The sequence below is a fragment of the Mesoplodon bidens genome, assembly GCF_964165515.1.
Source record: "Mesoplodon bidens genome assembly, contig: HAP1_SCAFFOLD_1022, whole genome shotgun sequence".
Classification (NCBI taxonomy): domain Eukaryota; kingdom Metazoa; phylum Chordata; class Mammalia; order Artiodactyla; family Ziphiidae; genus Mesoplodon; species Mesoplodon bidens.
The window spans coordinates 46,425-70,873 of record NW_027671884.1 but is presented as its reverse complement, the minus strand read 5'-3'; the positions used below and the strand labels follow the sequence as shown (position 1 = coordinate 70,873).

The 24,449-nt window shown below is 33.3% G+C and overlaps 1 protein-coding gene across 2 annotated transcripts in view; it reads right to left on the bottom strand.

Moving 5' to 3' along the window:
• Nucleotides 1–2,067: 2,067 nt before the first annotated feature.
• LOC308610860 (3'-5' RNA helicase YTHDC2) overlaps nucleotides 2,068–24,449 on the bottom strand; it is a 61,668-nt gene continuing 39,286 nt past the window's right edge. Inside the window, exons 20-28 of one of the 2 annotated variants that reach the window (XM_081259855.1) lie at nucleotides 23,696–23,901; nucleotides 23,146–23,341; nucleotides 21,012–21,121; nucleotides 19,349–19,641; nucleotides 15,083–15,260; nucleotides 8,687–8,890; nucleotides 7,531–7,713; nucleotides 6,221–6,308; nucleotides 2,068–6,080 (exon numbers count right to left, since the gene is read on the bottom strand). In XM_081259855.1, coding sequence (XP_081115981.1) covers nucleotides 6,228–6,308; nucleotides 7,531–7,713; nucleotides 8,687–8,890; nucleotides 15,083–15,260; nucleotides 19,349–19,641; nucleotides 21,012–21,121; nucleotides 23,146–23,341; nucleotides 23,696–23,901 — 1,451 coding nt within the window. In that variant the 3' untranslated portion in view covers nucleotides 2,068–6,080; nucleotides 6,221–6,227. The remainder of the gene's footprint in view (nucleotides 6,081–6,220; nucleotides 6,309–7,530; nucleotides 7,714–8,686; nucleotides 8,891–15,082; nucleotides 15,261–19,348; nucleotides 19,642–21,011; nucleotides 21,122–23,145; nucleotides 23,342–23,695; nucleotides 23,902–24,449) is intronic. The other variant, XM_081259856.1, reaches the window with a different exon arrangement.

Here is a 24,449-nt window from a genome sequence, read left to right as displayed (position 1 = left end):
TAAATGTTAATTAGGTGAATTTGGTTGATAGTGTTCTTCAAGTCTACAGTATATTTGCTGATTTTTTGCTTACTTTTTCTATCAACTATTGAGAGAGAGGTATCAAAATCTGACTATTGTGAACTTATCCTTTCAGTTTTATCAACTTTCACTTAAGTATTTTGAAGCTCTTTTAATTAGGTGCCTAAATATTTAGGATTATGTCAATTGATCCTTTTATTATTACTAACTGCCTGTCTTCATCCCTGTCTTTATAGTCATTGCTCTGAATTCTACTGCCATTCTAGGCTTTTGTTTGTTTACTAATAGTAGCATGGTATAACTTCTCCCATTTTTTAAAACTTTTAACCTATTTGTTTTCATATTTAAAGTACATTTCTTGTAGGCATCATGTAATTGAGTCTTGATTTTTTTAATCCAGTCTGACAAGCTCTCCCTTTTAACTGGGATTTTTAGACATTAATATGATGATTGCTTTTGTTATGTTTGAGTCTATCATCTCATTATTTGTTTTCTTTTATTTTGTTTGTTTCCATTTGTTATTTCCATTTGTTCTTTTTTCCTCTTTTCTGCCTTCTTTTGAATTTTTACAAGTCTGGGTAATGAGAACAGATACTATTACTGGCCCTTTATAAGCATCAGGCACTATTCCCTTTAATCCTTTCAGATGGTTCTTTTCCTGACCTCAGGCAGTTTCTGTGCGTGCATGACCTGATCAGCACTCTGATGAGTATTCCACGGAGACCGACAGATCTCTGAGGTTCACCTGCTATGCAGTTCTACCCTCTCTGCTCTTCTGTTCTATGAACTCTAGCTGCTTTGGTTTCCCCACTCTAACCTCTGTCTCCTCAACTCAGAAACCTTCAAGTTCTGCTTCAGTTCCCCTCCTTATGCCACAGCCTGGAAACCCTCTGAGGCAGTAAGCTTGGGCAATTGTAGGACTCACCTTGTTTGTTTCCTATGTCACAGGGATTACTGTCCTTCACCTGATGTCCAGTGTCTTGAAAACTGCAGCTTCATGTATTTTGTCTTTTTTTTTTAATGTTGTTTCAGGAAAGAAAGTAAATACGGTCCATGTTACTCCCTATCTTGGTTAGAAGTGCAAGTCCTCACTACCCAATCTTTAAAAATTACTCTAAAACACCAGTAATCGAGACTTCAGTATTGGTGAAGGACAAATATATATATCAATGGGATATAATAGAGAGTCCAGAAATAGAGCCAAAGAAATAGGCAAACTGATTTTTGTCAAAGGTGCAAAGACAATTCAATAAAGGTAAAGTTTTCAACAATGGTGTTGAAACCATTGGACATTCATATGCATTAAAAATAAACCTCAGCCTAAATATCACAACTTGTACAAATATTAACCCAAAATGGGTCATGAATCTAAATATAAGACATATAACTACAGAACTTTTAGAAGGAAACATAGGAGAAAATCTTCATGACTAAGGATTAGGCAAAAGACTTCTTAGATATGACACCTAAATCATGATTCATAAAAGAAAAAAAACATGTTTTTTTAAAAAAATTTAAAAATACAAAAAATACTGTTAATTAAAAGCTACAGAGAGAAAAAAACATTTTTAATCACATATCTGACAAAGAACTTATATTCCAAAAATATAATGAAATCCCCAAACTCAACAGTAAGAAAACAAATGATTTAATTTTTAAATGGTCAAAACACTTGGACAGGCACTTCACCAAAGATATCATTTAAATAAATCATACAGTATGTAACCTTTTGGGTGACTGCTAGAGGCTGAATGTTTGTGTGCCCTCAAAATTCTTATGTTGAAATTCTAATGCCCAATGTGATGATATTAGGAATCTTTCTGGGACCTTTGGCAGGTGATTAGGCGATGAGGGCTGAGCCCTTATGAATGAGGTTAGTGCTTTTATAATCCCCTTCTACCATGTGAAGACACAGTAAGAAGTCAGCAATCTGCAAGCAGGAAGAGGGCTTGCACCAAAACTCAACCATGTTGGCACCTTGATCTTGGCCTTCCAGCCTCCAGAACTATGAGAAATAAAGAGAAATAAATTTTGAGAGAACTATGAGAAATAAATTTTGGTTGTTTACAAGCCACACAGTTTGTAGTATTTTGTTATAGCAGCCTAAAGAGACTAAGAGAGCACATGAAAAGATGGTCAACATTAATAGCCATTAGAGACATACAACTTAAAACAATGATCAGATACTATCGCACACCTAATAGAATGATAAAAATAAAATATACTAGCAATAGTAAGCACTGTCAAGTATGTGGAGCAACCAGGAACTCTAAGACATCGCTGGTAGGAATGCAAAATGGTATAGCCACTCTGGAAGACAGTTTGGCAGTTTCTTATAAAATAAAACATACACTTACCATATGATCCAGCAATCGTAGTCCTAGGTATTTACTCAAGAAATAGAAACATATTTCCACACAAAATACTGTACACAAATGTTTAGCTGTTTTACTTATAATCACACACACACAAAATGGAAAACAATCTAAATACCATTTGACAAGTAAATGGTTAAAAACAAAATGTGGCACATTCTATACAATGGAATACTACTCACAATAAAAAGAAATGAACTTTGATATACACAACTTGGATCACTCTTAAAGGCATTATGATGAGTGAAAGAAACCAGACCCAAAAGGTTACATACATACTGTATGATTTATTTAAATGATATTCTCAAAAGGAGAAAACTAGAAATGTCAGAGAACAGACCAATGGCTGGCAGGTGTTAAGGGTATATAACTACAAAGGGATAGCATGAGGGAGTTTTGGAGGTGATGGAACTGTATCTTGATTGTGGTGGAAGTTACATAAATCTGTACATGTGTTAAAATTCATAGAGCTATACATCTAAGAAAAATTTGATTTTACTGTTTGTTAATTCTAGAAGTTAAATAAATTTTTAAAAAATTTACAGTAAACCTAACAGTAAATGATGACACAACTAATTGGCCAAATAGATATTCTGAGAAGAGTAGGCAGAGTGAATAGCTAAAACTAGTCTCTGATGCTGGAAGTTGCCTGGTATATTCAAGGAATAGTGAGGAGGTCAATGTGGCTAAAGTGGAATGAGCAGAGGAGGAGAGTAGAGTAGAGAAGTTCAGAGATGTAATGGGGGACCAGATCATAAAAGGTGCTTATACCATTATAAGGACTTTGGCTTTGAGCAAAATGGGGAGCCACTGAAGGGTTTTGAGCAACAGAGTAATATGAACTGATTTAATGTTTTTAAAGGACTACTGATTTCTGTGTTGAAAACAGATTGGTGGCATGAGGAACAGGAGAAAAGGGAAGACATCTTAGGAATGATGGTGGCTCATTCCAGAGTAGTTGTGACACATGTGGTGAGAAACAGCTGGAGTCTAGATATATTTTGAAGGTGAAGCCAAGAAAAATTTCTGATGGATTAGTTTGAGAGAAATAAAGGAATCATGGATGGCTCCAAGTTCTCTGGCCTGAACAACCAAAAGAATGAAACTGGCATCAACTGAAAATAGGACAGCTTTAAGTGGAATAGATCGTGGGGAAAGAACTGTGGTTCAATTTTGAATATACAGAATTTGACATTTTATTAGACAGCCAAGTAGAAATTCATTTTTGGCTAGAAAGACCATGATGCATCCAGTGGCCTTGGCTATACTGACTGCACTGTGTGGTCCTCTGGGTAGAGAGGAATCATGGAGAATTCAGGAGCACAGTGAGGATCTGTGCTACGGGAAGCTCATTCGGACTGAGAGGTGTGGTCACTTGTGAATTATGTGTCCAGTTTTTCACCCTGGTGTTGATTCAGGGGTGAAGTTCATTTGACTTATTCCTCAACACTTTCGCTGTCTCAGGATATAAGATTTTAAACGGTGAAGAATGAGTCTCTGAGGACAAATTCTTAAATGAGCATGTCTTTTCTTGAAGTACTCATTTGAGATTATTCTTTCCTTATTGTCTATCTTTGCTGTAATTGGTAGAGTGAAGCTGGGTTGTTCAGTGGATGCAATAATGCAGTACCATAATGCAGTGTCCTGAGAACAAAAGGTGCACGGCTACATATTCTATTAATAAGCAAAGGATTTTATATTAAAAACACGTCTTGGGACTTTCCCCATTCTCCTATCGTAATAAGGCAATTTTTTTCGAGGGGGAGGTATTGATATGAGGCCATCACCTTCTATTGCAATTTAGTATTCTTCAAAGTGTATGAAATTCATTAATATCTCAAGGGGTGTTGTTGATCATTGTTACCTTAGTCCTACTATATAGTGTCAGAAATAACAAAATTTAAATGATTTAACAGAATATCATTTAATAAGTATGTTTAAAGTTCATCTCTTCCAAAAAACAGCATTTTAATTACATTCAAATTGTGTTCACCTTAAATATCAACAAACTCATCATTTACATACAGGGATATATATTAGAAAACAGATGGAAATTAAAACAACTTCTATTTTTTAGAAGTTCTTACTTCCAAATTAGGACACTGTGAACTGCTAAATATGTACCTAAACAAAATGTATCCATTATCAGAAAACCACAACTTGCTCTAATAGGAAAAGAACTGTAATACGCATATAGTGGAACATAATTCACATAGGCTCAATTTACAGCTATGTTTCAAAGTATAAAACAAACAAAAATCCTGTACCTACAAATACAGGCAAAAGTCACAGCCGACATTTTAAACTAATGCACCAACATATAATGCTTTCCCAGAGAAAGTAGAAGAGTTCCCAAGATTTTATGTTGACCCATGATTTTTCACTTCTTTGTTCTCAAACACAAAAGCAGAGGACTTAGAGTTTTCTTTTTGTCTTTAAATCAGATTCATGTTGGGTTTTTGTTACATGGCAATGACCCAACTGCATCATGAGAAGTGCTATCAAACCTGTTCTGTTTAGAACTCAGTAACCAAGACATTTCTTTGATTTCTCCCTGAACCTCCATTTTCCTTCAGAAAGCATCTAAGGAAACTTCATAAACAATTGTGATAAAGACAGCAAACCAAATAATTCTGAGATGGCAAAGAAATATATGAGAGTTGGCACTAACATGGGTTTACAAAAAGTTACTCTCCATTTATTAAACCACAAATGCAAAAAAAGAGAAATCTTACCTGGAAACATAAGTAGAATAAAAAGTACTAGAAAACAAATAGAAGGCATTTAGAATTGTGGCGTTTGGAGGCTTCAGTTTGGAAGACATAGAGACACCAAGCTACCACTAACTGTTAATAGCATTTCTTTTCAACTTGTATAACTTGCTTAAATTTTTAACTTGTCTAAATCAAGTTTCTCTAGCCAAAACAAAGAGATCATAATCACTGTTTTTATATCAGAGATGTGTGATGACTGTAATGTAGTAGAAAGGAAGGTTTGGGACACATCAGGTTAAAAGAGGTAGCACCGGGAATAAAACTAAGCACTTAATCTGATCTGATCAAAGTCAGGGAAGAATTCTGCCTTTCTTCAGTTTTTACTGCATTTCATAGTTGCAAAAAGAGAACACCCATGTTTTTTTTTCCTTAAGATGCCTCAGGTTAAAAATGGCACAATGAATAGTCCTTAATCAGCACACACTATTTTTAAAAGGGACATTTTTAGATTTTGGTCATTTGCTTTTCTTTGCTTGTTTTTTAATGATAAATCTTTAGAGTTGACTCTTCTAAAATGTTGCTCAGATGGACAGATATAGTCAGATCTTTCTTAAAAGTAAACAATTTACTCTGCACTTAAAAAAATCACCAATAAGAGTTCTAAGTAAGTGTTTCAAACAAATGAAATGTTTAACTTCAACTGAAGTATGTTTAACTGCTATTGTGTTAAATAATGAAACTACTCTATTTCATTCAATTATAAACATATTAACAAACATATAATCATTCCCTATGATCACTATAAAAATTAAATTATCCTTTTCTCTTTTATATGAAGATGGTGGTTCTAAAGTAACACTTTCAACCGGAAAAGCCCATTCAGAATAACACACAACCCCATCTCAGTTTTTGGAAGTCAGTGCATTCAGTGGTTATAAGTAGGCATGATGTTCTTCTGAAGCTAAGAAGTCTGGAAGGGTTAAAAAAAAAAAAAAAGAAAAAGAAAAAGAAGAGGAAGAAAAAGAAGAAAAAAAGAAAAGATAAATAATCTGAAAGATATCCTTAATGATCACAAATACTGCCAGTACTCAAAGTCAAGTATGGTATAACCTGAATGTCAATCAGTTGTGGTTTTTTCTCCCAATGAAAGGCGTTCCCATAACTGGAGCAACTGTTCACCAACCTGAGGTTCTAGTTCCTAGATAAACCAAAAGTCAGAATGAACATAAAAAGGACTAGACTGAATTTTTTATCATCAAAACCTATACTGATAAAAGTGTAAGAAAATCAACTCAAATTCCATGTTTCTACAAGAACATGCTAAAATCCTATGTTATGCATTGCTCTAATTCTTTTCATTAAGATTCAGAGTTGACTTCCAGATTTCCAAGATTGTAGTTAACCTGCAAATATTGCAACTATCTGTGACAAAATGGTGAGAAATTTCCAGGGAGGAGTTCTGCAATTTTTTCTATCTGGAAATAATGAATTTTGTTTTCATGGAGATTTAGCAAAAGCACTCAGCTTAAACTTCTAAAGGTTTATGGTGATACTTAGCATATTAGATGTTTGGGGTATTTTTTTCAAGAAAATATCTTGGATGACTATAAGGAATGTGACTTATTTCAAAATCATTATTATAGAATAAAAATGAAAATATTTTTATATAATTGAAAAGAACATTTATAGTCCCCTTGTGACATCATGTGCACTTAAAAAGAACCCTAACACTTTTCATATGGTGATTTGAACTGAGTCACACTTGTTCAAATAAAGTATTAGATGTGACCTTAGGCAAGACTAGATAGATTCTCTGAATCTATTTTCTCCTATAAAATATTTGGCTAATAACTCATTTTAGGCCTAAGAATTGAACTACCTCACATAAAGAAGCTAGCACAGTAGTCAATATATCAATATATGTTAATTCCCATCACCTTAACTAGTTTAAAATACACATCAGCAGCATCATGAAGGCAAAGCAAAGCATAATAGAAATAAAACAAGCCACAAAAATATAAAAAGGTTATTTATGTTATATCATTAGTTAAAGCCATAAAGAACTTAGATACTGTTGTTATCCTTAGACTTTAGTGAAATTATTTCAGAATTACACTGTTTTGATCATATCTTTAGTTAAACAGGAACCTCCAAGAATTGACTTATGAAAGATTTTATATATGCAATGACAGAGAGAAGTCAAATTTACAAAATGTTAAAAAAAAACAATGAGCTCTGTCAGGCACATTTGAAAGTAGGTTTTTAACTAGCTCTTTTACAAATCTGAACCATTATCTCCCCATGTGCACATAGAATATACAATTTGTATTCTTGCATTTACTCCTCAAACAAATCACTGAATAACAGTCAAACAAAACAAAAAGAAGAGTGGAAGAAAAATATTAAATGCCATTGTATACCTGCCCATCTCTGCTTATCTGGACTTTCTTGTTGTCATTCCAAGGATTGAGTAAATGGTGTGCAAACTGAAAGGGAAGACTTTCTTTTTGTATCCACTCCACCTTAAACACTCCTCCTAGTCCAGCTGAACCCCAGTCCTGACTCTTCTCCCTTCCTATCTCAGAAGACATTCTAGAAAATCCCTGTGGGTAAAATGAGGGGAAATGGTGAAGGTGAGGATGACATTAAGACTCTGAATTCAATTTATCTGAGAAACTCTGAGTGTTTTTTAATTTTAAGGTAAAAATGTAATATAAAAATAATAGATATATAACAAAAATCCAGGAAGCCACTCATTGTTTTTTATTAAAAGATGAATTAGCAAATTTTAGAGGAAAGACCAATTCCAGCCTTCTAATGTAATTTCAAATACAAACAGATATTTTCTAAATAATGTATCATAGTTCTAAACCCACATTTATTCCATTACAAATGGATACAATCTAACTTCTAGGTTTTTAGTTCCAAAAATGATAATAATATCAAATAATAAATTCATTATTTTATAAATTCAGATATACATCAAGTAAAGATGAGTTAAGAAACACACTCAGTTTCCTGACAGTCAAAACTAACCTCTTTGGCCTATTTAAAATAAACATTTTATCAAAAAGTCACGCTTCTCATTACTTTTAATCCACCTGAGAAATAGTAAATCTAAAGTTGTCTCAGAAGGAAAAATTGTTTATCTGGAAAAGCTCTGGTAAAACAAGGCAAAAGCAAAGGGATCCCTATACATCATTCCTTTGAAGAGGTGTAATATATTCCTCATCCAAGCAAAATGCATTCTTGCATTCCAATGCAATAAAAAGCCAGCTTCTTGGGGCTTCCCTGGTGGCGCAGTGGTTGAGAGTCCGCCTGCCAGTGCAGGGAGTGCGGGTTCGTGCCCCGGTCTGGGGGGGTCCCGCATGCTGCGGAGTGGCTGGGCCCGTGAGCCATGGCCGCTGGGCCTGCGCGTCTGGAGCCTGTGCTCCGCAACAGGAGAGGCCGCAGCGGTGAGAGGCCTGCGTAACGCCAAAAAAAAAAAAAGCCAGCTTCTTTTTAACCTCTATGATTTAAATGATCTAATCTGCAGACAGAAGAACAATGCCCTTTTACTGCTTCAGGATGGCTCACCTGGAAATGTCCAGATCCTTGAACAGAAAATATCAAGTAAACCATGCTGCTTTCCCAAAAGGCTTGGTTTAGCTTCCGCTCATTACTAGGGGTTGTAGACCAGATACCCTTCTGTTGAGAAATTTCAAGGTTTCTCAGATTGCTACTCTTCATTATGAAGTATCGAATAGGCATGTTTGGCCTTGGTGAAGGAGATTTTGAGCCCTAAAAAAGGAAGTATAAATTTTTGAAAGGTAATTTGACCTTTCAAAATCAATAGGCTCCATTAAACATCTTCATAAATATATAAACCAAAATATTTTACCAAATAGTCAACAAATGCAAATAGCTCTATCATGCCTGAAAACCTACACAAGGCTCAATCAAAATGAGGTTAAAGAGCCCAAAACAAGCACTCATTTTCAGAGTATTCAAAATCCCTTATCAAGAAAGGATCCTGGGCTTCCCTGATGGCGCAGTGGTTGAGAGTCCGCCTGCCGATGCAGGGGACACGGGTTCGTGCCCCGGTCCGGGAAGATCCCACATACCGCGGAGCGGCTGAGCCCGTGAGCCATGGCCGCTGAGCCTGTGCTTCCGGAGCCTGTGCTCCACAACGGGAGAGGCCACAACAGTAAGAGGCCCACACACAGCAAAAAAAAAAAAAAAAAAAAAAGAAAGGATCCTGGTTTGCCAACTTTGATTTACACTCCAAATGTACTTTCAGAAAAAATTTTAATAAACTTGCAAAGTCTGAAAACAAAACAAAAATTGCTCCAGCTTACTGCCTGGATACAGTTTCCAGGTGACAATGAAGGGAAACACAAACAGAATCCAATGGTCTCACTGAATTGCACACATAAACCTTAGAGTTTAGAGGCCAAGGTAACTAGATTTTCCATGGCAGTGTACTATATAGAAGGAAGCTTCACGGGAAGAGAACTCCCAAGGAACTGCAGAAGGTGTTCCCAGAAGTTTTTGGCTAAGTAGTGACCTGCACATAGGTAAGAAAAAATGACCTGAGGCCAGGAAAGATCCAAAGGAAAAGAGTTCTTAGAGCTCACACATGGTTGGGAATATTTCATCTTATTCTAGACAGAAGAGAAAGAACTTGTAATACATAGTGCATTAGCCCACAGAAGGATCATACCTTAGTACTGGAACTAAATTAGTATCAGAATAAAAACTGCCCTGGATCCACCCTAACACTGCTTAAAAGCAAATCCCGAAAGGATTACACTGATTGCAACTAACTTAACTGTGTATCAGAAAAATGTCTAACACTATTTAAAGAAATACAACAAAAATATAGCAGCCAAACACAATTTTAAGGAATGCAAACAACAGGAGAATATGACACACAACCAGAAAAAAATTAATCAACAGAAACAGAGTGAGATCTGACAGATGATGAAATTAGGAGGTAAGAATTTAAAGCAGCTATCCTAAATCTATGTGCTATGTTCAAGAAGGTGGAGGAAACATAAATGTGATGAGTGGGGAAATAGAAGGTATTTTTTTAAAGACCCAAAGGAAGTTCTGGAGATTAAAATATAATATTTGAAGTAAAAATACACTAAAAAGAATGCACATCAGATTAGACACTACAAATAAAAACATCAGTAAATTTAAAGATGTAGCAATAGAAATGATCTCAAATGAAGGAAAGAGACAAAAACAACTGAAAAAAATGAAGAGAATATCAGTGACCCATGGAACAATATCAAGTAGTCTTACATTTGTATATCTAGAGTTCCAGAGAAGAAGGGGGAGAGGTGAGATACAAAAAAATATATGAAAAATAATGGTGTTAAAGTTCCCCAAATTGATGGAAACTATAAATATACAGATTAAACAGGAAATATAAAGAGAACCAGACCGAGTCATATCAAAATCAAATTGCTGAAAACCAGTGAGAAAAAGAAAATCTTAAAAGCAGCTAGGGAAAAAAAGACAAATTATATATGGAGAAAGAAAGATAAGAATGATAGTAGACATCCCATGAGAAACTATGTAAACTACTAATATGATAGTATTATAATAATGAAAGAAAATCACTGTCAACCTAGAATTATATACACAGTAAAAATATCTTTCAAAAATAAAAGTGAAAAAGAATTTTCACACAAAAGCTAAATGAGTTCATTTCCTGCAGATCTGTACTTAAAGAAATGTTAAAAGAAGGTTTTCAGCCAGAAGAATATGATCCAAGACAGAAATTCGTGTCAACACAAAAGAATAAAAAGCACAGGAAACTGTAAATATAGAGTAAATATAAAGGACATTTTCCTGACTTTTGATAAAAAGATAATTGACTATGTAAGTAAAAAACAGGGGCTTCCCTGGTGGCGCAGTGGTTGAGAGTCCACCTGCCGATGCAGGGGACGCGGGTTCGTGCCCTGGTCTGGGAGGATCCCACATGCCGCAGAGCAGCTGGGCCTGTGAGCCATGGCCGCTGAGCCTGCGCGTCTGGAGCCTGGGCTCCGCAATGGGAGAGGCCACAACAGTGAGAGGCCCGCGTACCAAAAAAAAAAAAAAAAAAATACATTGTGGCATTTATAACATATATTGAAAAAATGTATGAAACCAATAACATAATGGATTGAAGGGTAAAATAAAAGTACACTGTTGCAAGGTTCTCAAACTGTAACTGAAAGGGCATAATACTGATTCAGGATACATTAGGGTAAGGTAAAAATGACTTAACTAGTGAATTCTATCAAACATTTAAGGAAGAAACAATACTAAATCTATACATCTCTTCCAAAAAATTGAAGTGGAAGGAACACTTCCCAACGAATCTTTAAGAGTACAGCATTACTCTGATACCAAAACCATCCAAAGATAACACAAGAAAAGATAACTAGAGAATAATATCCCTCATAAACAAAGATCCCTCATTTAACAAAATTTTTGATTGAACAAAATCAAATCTAGCAATATTTTAAAAGGATAATACATTATGACCAAGAGAGGTATAAACATTAGAAAAATCAATCAATGAAATCCATTATATTAACAGACCAAAAAAAAAAAAGAATTGTGTTATCATTTCAATAGATGTAAAAAAAAAAAATTACTGAGTATAATTCAATGCTTATTCCTAACAAACCTTCTTAGCAAACTAGATCCAAAAGAAAACATCCCACTAAATGGTGAAAGACTTAAGGCTTAACTTCTAAGGTCAAGACAAAGAGGAGGGCTCTAAACATCTTTATTAAATATTTTATTGGAGGTTCTAGCCATAGATATAAGGCAAGAAAAGAAATAAACGGCGTTCACTTTGGAAAGGAAAAAAGTAAAACTACTTTTATTAACAGCATGATTGTCCATGTAGAAAATCCTGAGAAATCTACATAAAAAGCTAATAGAATTAATAAGTGAAGTAAGGTCATAGGATATAGGATAAATATACAAAAATCAAATGTATTTCTATATGATACCAATGAACTGAAACTCAAAATTTTAAAAAAACAACAGCATCAAAAATATAAAATATTGGGCTTCCCTGGTGGCGCAGTGGTTGAGAGTCCGCCTGCCGATGCAGGGGACACGGGTTCGTGCCCCAATCTGGGAAGATCCCACATGCCGCGGAGCAGCTGGGCCCGTGAGCCATGGCCGCTGAGCCTGCGCATCCGGAGCCTGTGCTCCGCAACGGGAGAGGCCACAACAGTGAGAGGCCCGCGTAAAGGAAAAAAAAAAAAATATATATATATATATATATATATATATATATATATAATATTTAGGAATAAATGTAACAAAAAAACTGTAATATTTGAACTCTGAAATTTATAAAACACTGTTGAGAGAAATTAAAGAATATCTAAATAAATGCAGCTATGCTTATGGATTGGAAGACTAAAAATTGTTAATTGTAGATTTTCAAGTTGATCTATAGATTTAATGCAATTCCCCTCAAAATACCAAAAATTTTTCTGTAGAAATTGACAAGCTTCTTCTAAGTTTATACAAAAGCACAAAGATTGTAGAAGAGCCAAGACAATTTTGCAAAAGAAGAACAAAGTTGGAGAAAAATCATTAACTGATTTCAAGACTTACTAGGAAGCTATTATATAATCAAGTCACTGTAGCACTGGCAAAGGAGAAGTATGCAGATCAATGAAATAGAGTCCAATAAGTAGAAAACATATTTATGGTCAATTGATTCTTGACAAAGGTGCCAAGGTAATTCAATGAAAAAAAGATCTTTTCCACAGATGGTTCTGGAACAACTGTATAGGCAAACACCAAAAAATTATCATTCACCCACCCATACTATAAAAAAAAATTAACTTGAAATTAATTAATTCAAGGTATATGAAATAGATCATATACCTATCAATACATGTAAAAGTTCCAACTGTAAAATCTCTAGAAGAAAGCACAGGAGAAAATCTTGGATTAGGCAAGGACTTCTTAGGACACCAAAAATATGAACTCTAATACAAAAAACAGATGAAACCAAAATAGAAAAAAAATAGATTAAATGGATTTCCATCAATATTTGTTCTTTAAAAGACAACTGAATCACCTTGCTGTACACCTGAACGTAATACAATATTGTAAATCAACTATACTCCAACATATAATAAAAATTAAATTAAAAATATAAAAAATAAAATAAAGTAAATAAGCAACAAGGATATATTGTACAGCACAGGGAAATACAGCCATTATTTTGTAACAACTTTAAGTGGAGTATGATCTATAAAAATATTGAATCACTATGTTGTACACATAAAACTAATATACTATTGTAAATCAAGCATACCTCAATAAAAAATTAAAAAACACTCATAAATAAATAAATAAAGTAATGGGTTACATGAGAAAAAAAAAGACACCATTAAGAAAATGTAAATGCAAGCACAGACTATTAGAAAAAATGTTCAAAACATAAAATTAAGACTTGTATCCAGAATATACTAAGAAACTCTTACAACTAAATAATAAAAGACAACCAATGAACAATGTAAAGAGGTTAACAAAAATTTGAACAGATATTTCACCAAAGAAGATTCAGTAATGGCAAAAAAGCACATGAAATGATGCTCAATATCCTTAGTCACTGGGGAAATGCAAATTAAAACTACAGTGGAGTATCACTATATACCCACGAGAATGGCTAAAATTAAGAGACTAGTAATGTTAAGTATTGTTATGAATACTGAACAAATGGAATTCTCATAGATTATTGAAGGGAATAGAAAATAGTACAGCTATTTCAGAAAACAGTTGAGTAGTTTCTTGTAAAGTTACACTTACCATACAACCCAACAAATCTACTCCTGGGTATGTACCCAAGATTAGAAAATATATCTATACATAAAGATTTGTACCTGAATATTATTCATAATAGTCAAAAAGTAGAAATGATCCAAATGTCCATCAATGGTAAATAGACAAACATACTGTGGCATATCCATACAATGGAATACTACTCAGCAATAAAAAGTAATAAACTAATAATACACTCAATAATACAGATGAATTTCAAAAGTGAAATAGCCAGTCATAAAAAGGTATATACATTCCATTTATAGGAAGTTCCAAAAAAAGCAAAACTCCCAGAACAAAGATCAGTTTAGTGGTTGACAGAATCTAGGGGTGATGGGCATGTTCTCTACATCACTATAGTACAGTTACATGATTGTATACATTTGTCAAAATTCACTCAATTGTACAGTTTAAATTGGTGAATTTTATTGTGTAAATTATGCCTTAACAAAGGCACTTTAAAATTAAAAACAAAAAAAACAAAAATATCTTAAAACCTAAGAATGCAAATCTGCAAAAACATTCTTTTCCTCTTATTTAACAAGAGTAGTTCAGCAGACATTTTCACCAAAACCACATCATATAGCTAACGAACACTAATCGAATACTCAGGTACTAACAATGCAGAAAAGTAAATGTAAACATATTCTAAACATTTGAAATCATTCGTATTACAAATTTTTTAAAAGATATATAGCTCTCAATTCTTTATCAACATTTCCTATCTTCCTAACCCCATCCAGTCTTGTATTTTTTAATATAACCATTGAATTGGAGAAATCAATTAAGAATTGAAAGAAACTATTGTTTTCAATTCTGAAGGTATGAACCAAAATTAATTTAAGAAAATCTTCTTGTCATTTGTTTTTAACAAAAAAAGGTTCTAAAGATACAGAAAGGAAATCATGAACTGCCTAGCTACATGCCATCAGTGAATGACCTATTAGGTTTAAAACACCCCAAGATGATAATGACCCAAAATACTTGGCAAGCAGGAAAAAACTAAAAAGTTTACTCGGTTTGTCAGCTTCTATTTATATCTAGAACAGAGGCCATGATTAGTAACTTAAAAACAGAATTATTCTATAATTTTGTTTAAATATGTAACATCAGATTTGCTACAAATCCTTGATACTCTACCTTTCCTGAGGATGGAGAAGAAGGACTAGCACAAGGACTTGGATAACTATTGCTGTCTGTAGATTTCACAGAAGGCTGATCTGACCTATCATCAGTGCTTCGTTTAGGATGTAAAATTCCTCTATCTTTGTACTGCTGAGGTGGGTGCAGTGCTGGAGATGGAGATTTCATCAATACTCTTGAGTGAAAATGAGGAAGCAAAGATCAGTTATACATAAGTTCATAATACAAAGAAGAGTCCATTTCAAACCAAAGTTCCAATGACACTTTGATTTATGGAATAGTATTTAAAAAGGCAATTTCATTCTTCAATTACATTTAGATGAAAGAGTTGTACTATTACAGTATACTTACAAAAACAACATTTAAAACAATACAAAAATACATTTAAAACAACCTACAAAAATCTTTAACTTAATATTAAATACCCAAGTATTATTCCCTTACAAAACTCCTAATCTCTTTTAATGTCTAGGAGAAGTCCTTAACAATTATAATGTCTTATATTGATATTTAATGTCTTTTAACATTATAAAATTAATTAAATATACCTGTGCTAATGGCCTTTACTAGAATATCACTGACTCCGCTTCCATTCCACTTTCATATAATATCGTAAAGCCAAATACAATAGATTTCAAAAGCATACTAAAAATTACAGTATGGTAAAGTGGAAATAAGACTGGACTAGAGTCAGGAGAGAAGATTTTTGGGACAGTACTAAATTTACAACTAACGAGGCAGGTGATCCTGGGCAAGTCTTAATTTATCTGAGTTTTAATTTCCTTACCTGTTAGATAAAGGGAGTAAACTAGATAAACGCTAAGATTCTTCTGTTTTAAAATTCTATCAATAAATGCAGCAAAAACGGCAGTCAGGAATTTTACAATTTTTAAAAAAGTATACACCTTAGTGGAACAACCAGACATTAAAAAAAAAAAGACATTAAGTACTTCCTAAAGTAGTGCAATATAAAGTTCATAGCACTACCTATAAAATATTCTTGCCAAACCACTGGATCTTATCAAGCCCTGAGAGCTAACCACCAGTTTCCATGAAATACACAGGGTATAGCAATAAAAAGAAACAAATACAGAATGTGGTACATCTAATACCACTGACCTCGTTCCCTAAAAAAAGTCAACAGAGGAACTAACTGCTCTAGATCACAAGAGATTCAAGAAACAAGACACCCTAATACAATGCATGAGTCCTCCCTAGATGTTGTTTCAAATAAATCTATAGTTTGAGAATTGGGGAAATGATTATTTTATTGGGACTGATAATTGGATTTTGATTATGTAGGAAAAATGCCTCTATTTTTAAGAGATGCATATTTAAATACGGAAGGGTAAAATGACATGATGTGTGAGACTGATTTTTGAAATATGTAAACAGAAAAAGAAAGGAAGCAAGAAAAAATAATTGGGGTAGATAAAGCAAATAGGTGAAAATCTTGGTAAACTACTGAAGCTGAAATATGGAATTCACCATGACATATCATTTACTTTGCTATGTTTAACAATATTTATAATAAATAAACAAAACAAAAAAGGCCAAGTCATCAATAGTACATAAACTTCCACTGAGTCTTGCAATTATAATTATTCTGCCTTCAAAACAAGTTAAAATAGCTTATCCCCACAATTTGCTTCTTTCAGCAAGTATCTTAGATCCAATACTATTTCATTCACAAATGAAATAAAATAGCTAAAACCTAAAAATATTAACAAAAATATATAATGAATAAACATCTGAATAATTAATAACAACTTGATGAATGCAAAAAACCAATCTTTCAGGGTTTTTTTTCTCTCATGAATTGACCGTCCAATGAATTATCAAGTTACACCTCTAAAATTCCATCATTCTTTCCCTGGTACTTTATTTACCCGAAAATTAGGTAACAGAACTTAACTGAGTGTAATACCTTATTAAAATAAAAATGATGTTTTCAATAGAACTAAATGTCTACTTTTGTGGTTTTCAATTTGATCTTTGACTCTGTGCTCTATTCTAAGCTTTTCTCTCATACTTGGCTTCCCCCGCCAAAATTTCATGCACATAGAAACAAAACATTCGTGTAAACCCTTTCAACCTAAATTTTTATTTAAGAGGAACAAAGAGTTCTGATAACTCATTTATATCTCATTTTTCTTATAGAAAAGATATGCTTATTCTCTGTAAATGAGCAAGTTATTATTTAGAAAATGACAATAAAAAATTGGTCTAATTTTAAGGTGTGATGTGGGCAACTTCTATTTTTAAATAGTTTCTTAAACTTTTAAAAGAGTTTAAATAAAATGCTTTTATTAAAAGAAATTATCTAATCTATATCTTGCCATGCTAGCATGAAAACTCTAACTATAAATCCCTTTTCTCTAAGAAGTAATCCTAGAAAGATTATAACTTCTCCATTCAAAAATAAATCTTCCTAAGAGTCCTCATTCTATTCCTCACCAAGCTACATCAATTCCAGGCCTTAACTATTAATGCTACCAAAAGTCTAAAAGTGGATGAAATTCTGTATCTCACTGTTCAACAGACAAGAGAGTGAAGAGTGCAAGGCTACAACTTGTAAGGAAAGGAAAATGGTAGACACTGGTATCACAGGTGGAAAAATGAATTTATAAGATAATCAGTTTCTAAACCATAACTAATATTACACTTTATAATTCTGATTTTCTTCTTCTATATTTCCAAATTTTATTAAATGAGTATGTATTACTTTTATAAAGAAAAAAAACAAAGGTTTTTTTCCCCTAAAAATGTATGTGTGTAGTATGTGTGTATGTATATAGACACATGTGTGTAAAAAGTCTCTGAATATAAAAGTTTTTTTACCGATTAGTCTATAAATAACTCTACCACATAATTTCTATGCAAATGTATTCACACATTCTAAACAATCATTGTTCAAGTAAACTTTTAGAACAATCTTTTTAAAAAGTGAGGCGTGTCTAAGTAGAAAATGTGTTTTTTACTATTTTCCTTTCACTTGGCAGTGTCTACATCAGAGAAAAAGGTTCAGGGACGCATATTACGAGAAGGTTTTCTAAGCAACTGGTTGAATTATTCCTAAACTGTAATATACAAAGAACTTGGAAACCATCATGTATTATTCCTTTTTAACTGAAGTCTTAACTGATAACATGCCTTTATGTTTCATTCAAATAAGTAAAATCTGATCAAAAGAAGGCAGGTACTATATACTCCATCTGATCCTTGAAAAACAATAAGCACTACATATCTTTTATGTTTCCATTGTTCTTATTTTCAGGTTTTTAACAATGAAATCATATTCTTACCACAGAGACTATCTACCATACTGCCAAAACTAGCATTCCAAGCAAGAATTTTGTCTCTGTTATCAATTCTAACCCGGTTTAAAAAAAAAAAAATTAACTGATATAAAGAAATTTAAATTTGATTCTAACAAATATTTTTACAACCAGAAATATTTCTGAATCATGACCGACAATTCATTATAACCACTATTATACCACCAATTACATTTTTTGATAAATAATTCAATATAAGAGCTCTCATTATTATTACTAATCATATAATAAACAAAAAATCACATCTAATTGCCAAATGCTAGAAAGGATAAAAGAAGTTACCTAAACTAAAAAACTTTGCCAAGACAGTAAACTTATTTACTTTTTTAATATATGTATGCCTCCCCTCAATAAAATGTAAACTCTCTGAAGAAAGAGATTTTGTCTGTCTTACACATTGCCATATCCCTCACACTAAGAACAACAGGCATTCAATGTGTCCCTGTATGAATGAATGAATAAAGTATTTTTCTGTAGGAATACTAGTCAGTGTTATTAATATCTAGGTAAGGCCTGTGGGGAGGCTGTTCTTCTAAATGGCCACAGCCAACACTTCTCGTTGTGAGGTATCTAGGAAAGATATGGCTTGACATATATCAACTAAAATACATAATAAAAAATGTTGCTATCTTTTTCTCAGGTCCTAAATTTGTAAATTCTGGAAATTAAATGTTTTAAGCTTTTCCTGACAAAAAATTTCCTTGTTAAATAACTCAAGACCCCAGGAGCTTGAAATCCTTAATATTATCTAACACTTGAAAGAATTATCTTTTGAAAGTAACTCTTCCCATTTTATTGCGACCTTTTTGTGTATCTTAGATTATAAGAAAGTAATTTTTAAATATTATAAAAGCACATGATTCTATGATAAATAACTATTTTCCTAGAGAAAATATCTCATTTTGATAAAATATTATGAATTTACCTTTCTGCAGTAGTAGACTCATCAGAAAATTCAGTATCTGCTGAAATTTTCCTGCTATTATTTGACCTCCAAGATGATGCCAAAGGAAGTTCTTCTGAAGACATAGGCTTTGGCCTTTGGCCAATCCCAGATGGTTGATGTAAACCTGCAGACTGTTCTTCAGTGCTTAAAACAGCTATAATTGTTCTTATGGTAGCTTCATCAACTTGGGACCAAGGTTTGGATGGAGCTCTCATTCGGCGTAAAAATAAGCTATGCCACTTCTGTCTAAGCTGCAGCAATAAACTGGCTGCCTATAATAAAATGGTTTCTTCAGTTCAAACAGATACAAGCAAAATATCTATCACACTTGCAAGACAACTATTTGTTTATTAGTTAAGGTCTGAAACTGTTTCCAAAGAAGACGTTTTATATCTCATATCATTTACTATCAATTTCAGCCTTTTTGCTGCAGGAAAGAAATAAAATTTCTTATTTACCATTCTGAGGCACTAGAGACCCAAAATCAAATGAAACAGTCCAATGAGAGAGAAAGTAAACAATGCGTGGTAGAGTGTGATTAATACTGGAAAAGTAACAGCAGGGTAAATAAAGAAAAATACATTTAGTTCCATTCATACTTCATTTTACTGCCAAATGATGATGTTCATAAGGCAGCTGAATTCATAGGTCCAGAGAAAAGCCTAAGCTAGAGATACAGATAAGATGTACCTGGAAGTTATCAATGGATAAATGGTTACTAAATCTACACATAGAGGTAAGGTCCTTAGAGATTGTGCAGAGACAGAAGAATAGAGTAAAGAACAGACTACTAGAGAACATCTAACATTTAAGGCACAAACACATACAGAAGAGTTAGTGAAAGAACCTAAGAAGGAATGACCTCTCTAGATAGAAGAATCAGGAAAGAGTAATGTCATAGAAACTAGTGACAAAGAAGTTGGGACAGGGGTGAGGAAGAAAAATGGGGAAGGGCAGAATCAATAAAAAGAAAGGTATGGACAATAGCTAAACATGAGAGAAAGGTCAAATTTATCAAGGACAGCAGGCTGGCTTTGACAACCTGGAGGAGACAATATTGACCTTGGCAAGCACAGTGAAGTGAAGTAAAAGATCGATGGGAATGGAAATGAGACTGCAGTAGGTTGAAGTGATAAATGAATGTATGGCAAAAAAGTAAACCTAGCCAGTATCGACTTTTAACAGTTGATATTGTCCCAAAAAAGGATACAGAATGATCTTTAAAAGTAAAGATGGAATTAAGGGAAGGCTTTATCAAGAAAAATTTTAATTTGAAAAAAAACATTCATCTTTCCTACTCCAGAGAAATATGAAAAGAGAAAACAGGATGAACTCACATCTTTCCCTTATAAACAGAGTTATATAAAATAAAAGGATTTCTTGTGTACCCAATACTCAATATTTTCTTATATACACAAAAATATTCAAATATTACCATGCTCAAATACTGAGCCACACCTAGATTTCTCAAATCCTCTAGAGAATAAACCCCAATATGGCAGAGAATGTATGAAAACTGAAAAACAAGCTGTATTCTCTCATACTAAGGGCTCAATTTTAAAGATATAATTTTCATCACACTGTGTATCAATTCATACAACTGAATAAAAGAAATCTATCACACTACTAAAAAGCAACTTACCTCTGGCTCTAGTATGAAATTGAGCCACTCATCAATTTTTAAAGCTGCCAAATTAGCAGTAGTTCTGTCTTCCATTTCACTATCACTACTGTCATTAGGAATACCATCTGCTGTTCACACATATTGAAAGGAAAAAAAATTTCACTTTTACTATCTTATATCACAGACAAAAAAGTAAGTCAATATAGATACACTACATTTACACAAATCCTCCTGATATACTAACAATTTGTGTGGGGAGTTCTCCAAACACAACAGGTCACAAATTAAAACTCAGTATTTGGCCATTGTTTATTTCTCTACTCAAATTCTAAATATCAGAATTTTTCAAATTTTGTCAAGAACCCTCTTTTTTTAAATATCATTTACAAGCTGATGATTTCCAAATTTGTATTGCTAGTCCAAACTCTTTCCCTGAGCCCCAGATATGGAGAATAAATCCACTGACTCCAAAAGAAAAAATCTTACTTAGGATTCCTTAGCCATCTCAAATTTAACATGTCTAAGAGGACCCCTGACTTCTCCCCTACACAACCTGCTCCTCCCAGTTTTCTGAATCTCAAATAAGTGGCACCAATTATTCAACTAGCTACCACAGCCAAAAACCCAAGAATTAATGATTCCTCCCTTTCACTCACCACACACATTCAATCCAGCCGTTACTAGTACATCCAAAATAATTTCAAATCTACTTCTTTTCATATCAGATGCCACCACTGTAGTTCTAAGTCATCATTATCTATCATAAGACCACTGCAAAAGCCTCCTACTTGCCTCTTCTCTTCCGTTCTTGCTCCTTCAAGCAATCCATTCTCACAGCCAAAATGATTTTTTTTTTACATAAATCACACCATGTTACTCCTTTCTTAAAACACTTCAATGGTTTCCCTTGCATTTCCCTTACAAATCCATGCCTTTCTTTCAACCTTAGATCATCCCACTCTCACCTTGATCACTGTGGTCCCAATCATACAACCTTTCTGTCTGTTCCTATATCATTTCCTAGTGCAGAATCTTGGTCCTCGCCATCGTCTCCTACCTAGAGCATATTTCTGCATCTTCACATGGCTGATTTCTTCTCATACTTTACAGCTCAGCTTAAATCTCATCTCCTCAGAGAAAATTGTCTAAGGTCCCTTTCTAAAGTAGGTCACTCCTAAGGAGACCCTCTTCATTTTTTTCAAAGTACCATGCATGTTATTTACTTTTTTGCTATATGTCAACACCCACTACCAGGTAAACTCCTGAAGACAGAAATACTTTGTATATCTTGTTTTCTGTTATATCCTCAATGCCTAGCACAATAACTGACATGTAATAGTTGCCCAATAAATATTTGCTGAATCACCAAATAGCAAAAAATTGGAAACAATCTAGATGTCTAACTATAAAGGAACATTTTAAATGCATTATGTCACTATAATGTGATAGAATATTTTCCAGCTATTAATATGAAATATTAAAAATGTTTTTTATATTTTGTGAAATGAAAATAGCAGAATATAAACAGTATGGGTAAAATAACCTAAAATATGTAAGTGTACAGAAAAAAATGTATAATATTAAAAAGTGTTTGCATAAGGGTAGTGGGAAAATGGGTAACATTTCCTTTAAACAATTACTTTTTTAACATCTTTATTGGAGTATAATTGCTTTACATTGTTGTGTTAGTTTCTGCTGTATAACAGAGTGAATCAGCTATACATATACATATATACCCATATTCCCTCCCTCTTGTGTCTCCCTCCCGCCCTTCCTATCCACTCCTGTAGGTGGTCACAAAGCAAGGAGCTGATCTCCCTGTGCTACGGGGCTGCTTCCCACTAGCTATCTATTTTATATTTGGTAGTTAAACAATTATGTGTTTTTTATGTTAAACTATCATTTAAATTCAAGTGGAAGAAAAAAACAGACTATCAACAAGATTAATCAAAATGCACAAATGAATATCAAGTTACCTTAGAAATCAATTTCAAGAACAGTGGTACACTTTAGTAATTTTTAATTAGTCTTAATACATCAAAAGGGAGCTACTACCACATAAATTTTTATAATTTCCAAATTTGTTTGGCTTAGTAAGAAGAAAAAATTTTATTTCTAAATAGATTTGTATTTCCTTCAATAATATATTTACCTCGAAAAGATGAAGGTTCTTGAAGAGCATTACTTGCCAACCTAGCTGGTCCACAAAATATCAATACAGTGACAGGTGTCACTGCTGAACAACATCTAATATTAGCTATTCTATGAGCTCTGGTCATTTCATCATAAATAAGCCAATCTGTGGGCAGTGCCTGAATTGCTGCAGCTTGACCATTAGCTGGAGGAATCTATTAGGAAAATAAATTTTAAAACTGTTAAGTAAATTTATCACTTAATTTACTGGTAATACTTTTTAAATGTACGAAGTTCCTCAGCGAAATAGATGTTGTATATTAGTACCCAAACAAAAATTAAAGTAAGTCATTGGTCATGTAGTTTGTACAAAAGTCCTCAATACTGACCACATTACCTCTTCCAACTTTAAGACTCAACCAAAATATTGTTCCAATGTTGAATTATACATACATAACTAATTAATTTCTTAAAGCAGGTTGGCATTGGGAGCATTTTTTAATTTATCTTCAACTATCTAAATTAGATTAGTTTTACCTCAAGGCCTAAGAGCATTCAAAAAGTTTTACCTTTTTATATTGAGGCTGACTGAGAACTGAAGTGGGATGAAACCGTACTTTTTTCTCCTTTGGCCCTGTCAATACTACATTCTCTCTGTCCACATGGACTAAATGAGGATACATGCCTGCAACCAATGCAGCTTTAACGACAGCCCAGTTCTCAGAATTTGTGTTAACATCTCGAATGTCACCACCACCTCGTGCTCTCACAAAACCTAGAAAGAGGAAACAAATCACACCAACTTTTTCTATTGCACAAAATATACTTTTAAATTTGGGTTTTTAACAAAAAATTGTATAATCCATACAATTCAAATAATGATTCAATTCAATAATGATTCAAACGTCACAATAATTCATAAAATCTCCTCTGAAAAGTTTAAAATAGAGTCAATGTTCTAAGAAAGTTTAAGTTTGTTTAGGCTAAAGTAAGCAGAAGATTCATTGAGGAGTTAGGGACTTCAAAAACAAATACATATTCTTGCAATAAAGTTCTTCATAAGCTGCTATCAGAAACATACTAAAATCATAGCTGAAAACCTAAACTATTCTGCTGAATGGTATTAATAACATCTTGGTTGTGACAGAAACTAATCCTGGAAGTGAAGTCAAGTAAATATATTCTTGCTTGAATTTCAAAAGTCCTTCATATTTCCCCATGTTTGAGACAACTCTAAATCCTCTGGTTCATTCCTTATATTACTCTGGCACTTCAGCTATTCCATAAATCCAGGCTCAGGTACTTTTCTTCTGTTTCCTCAAT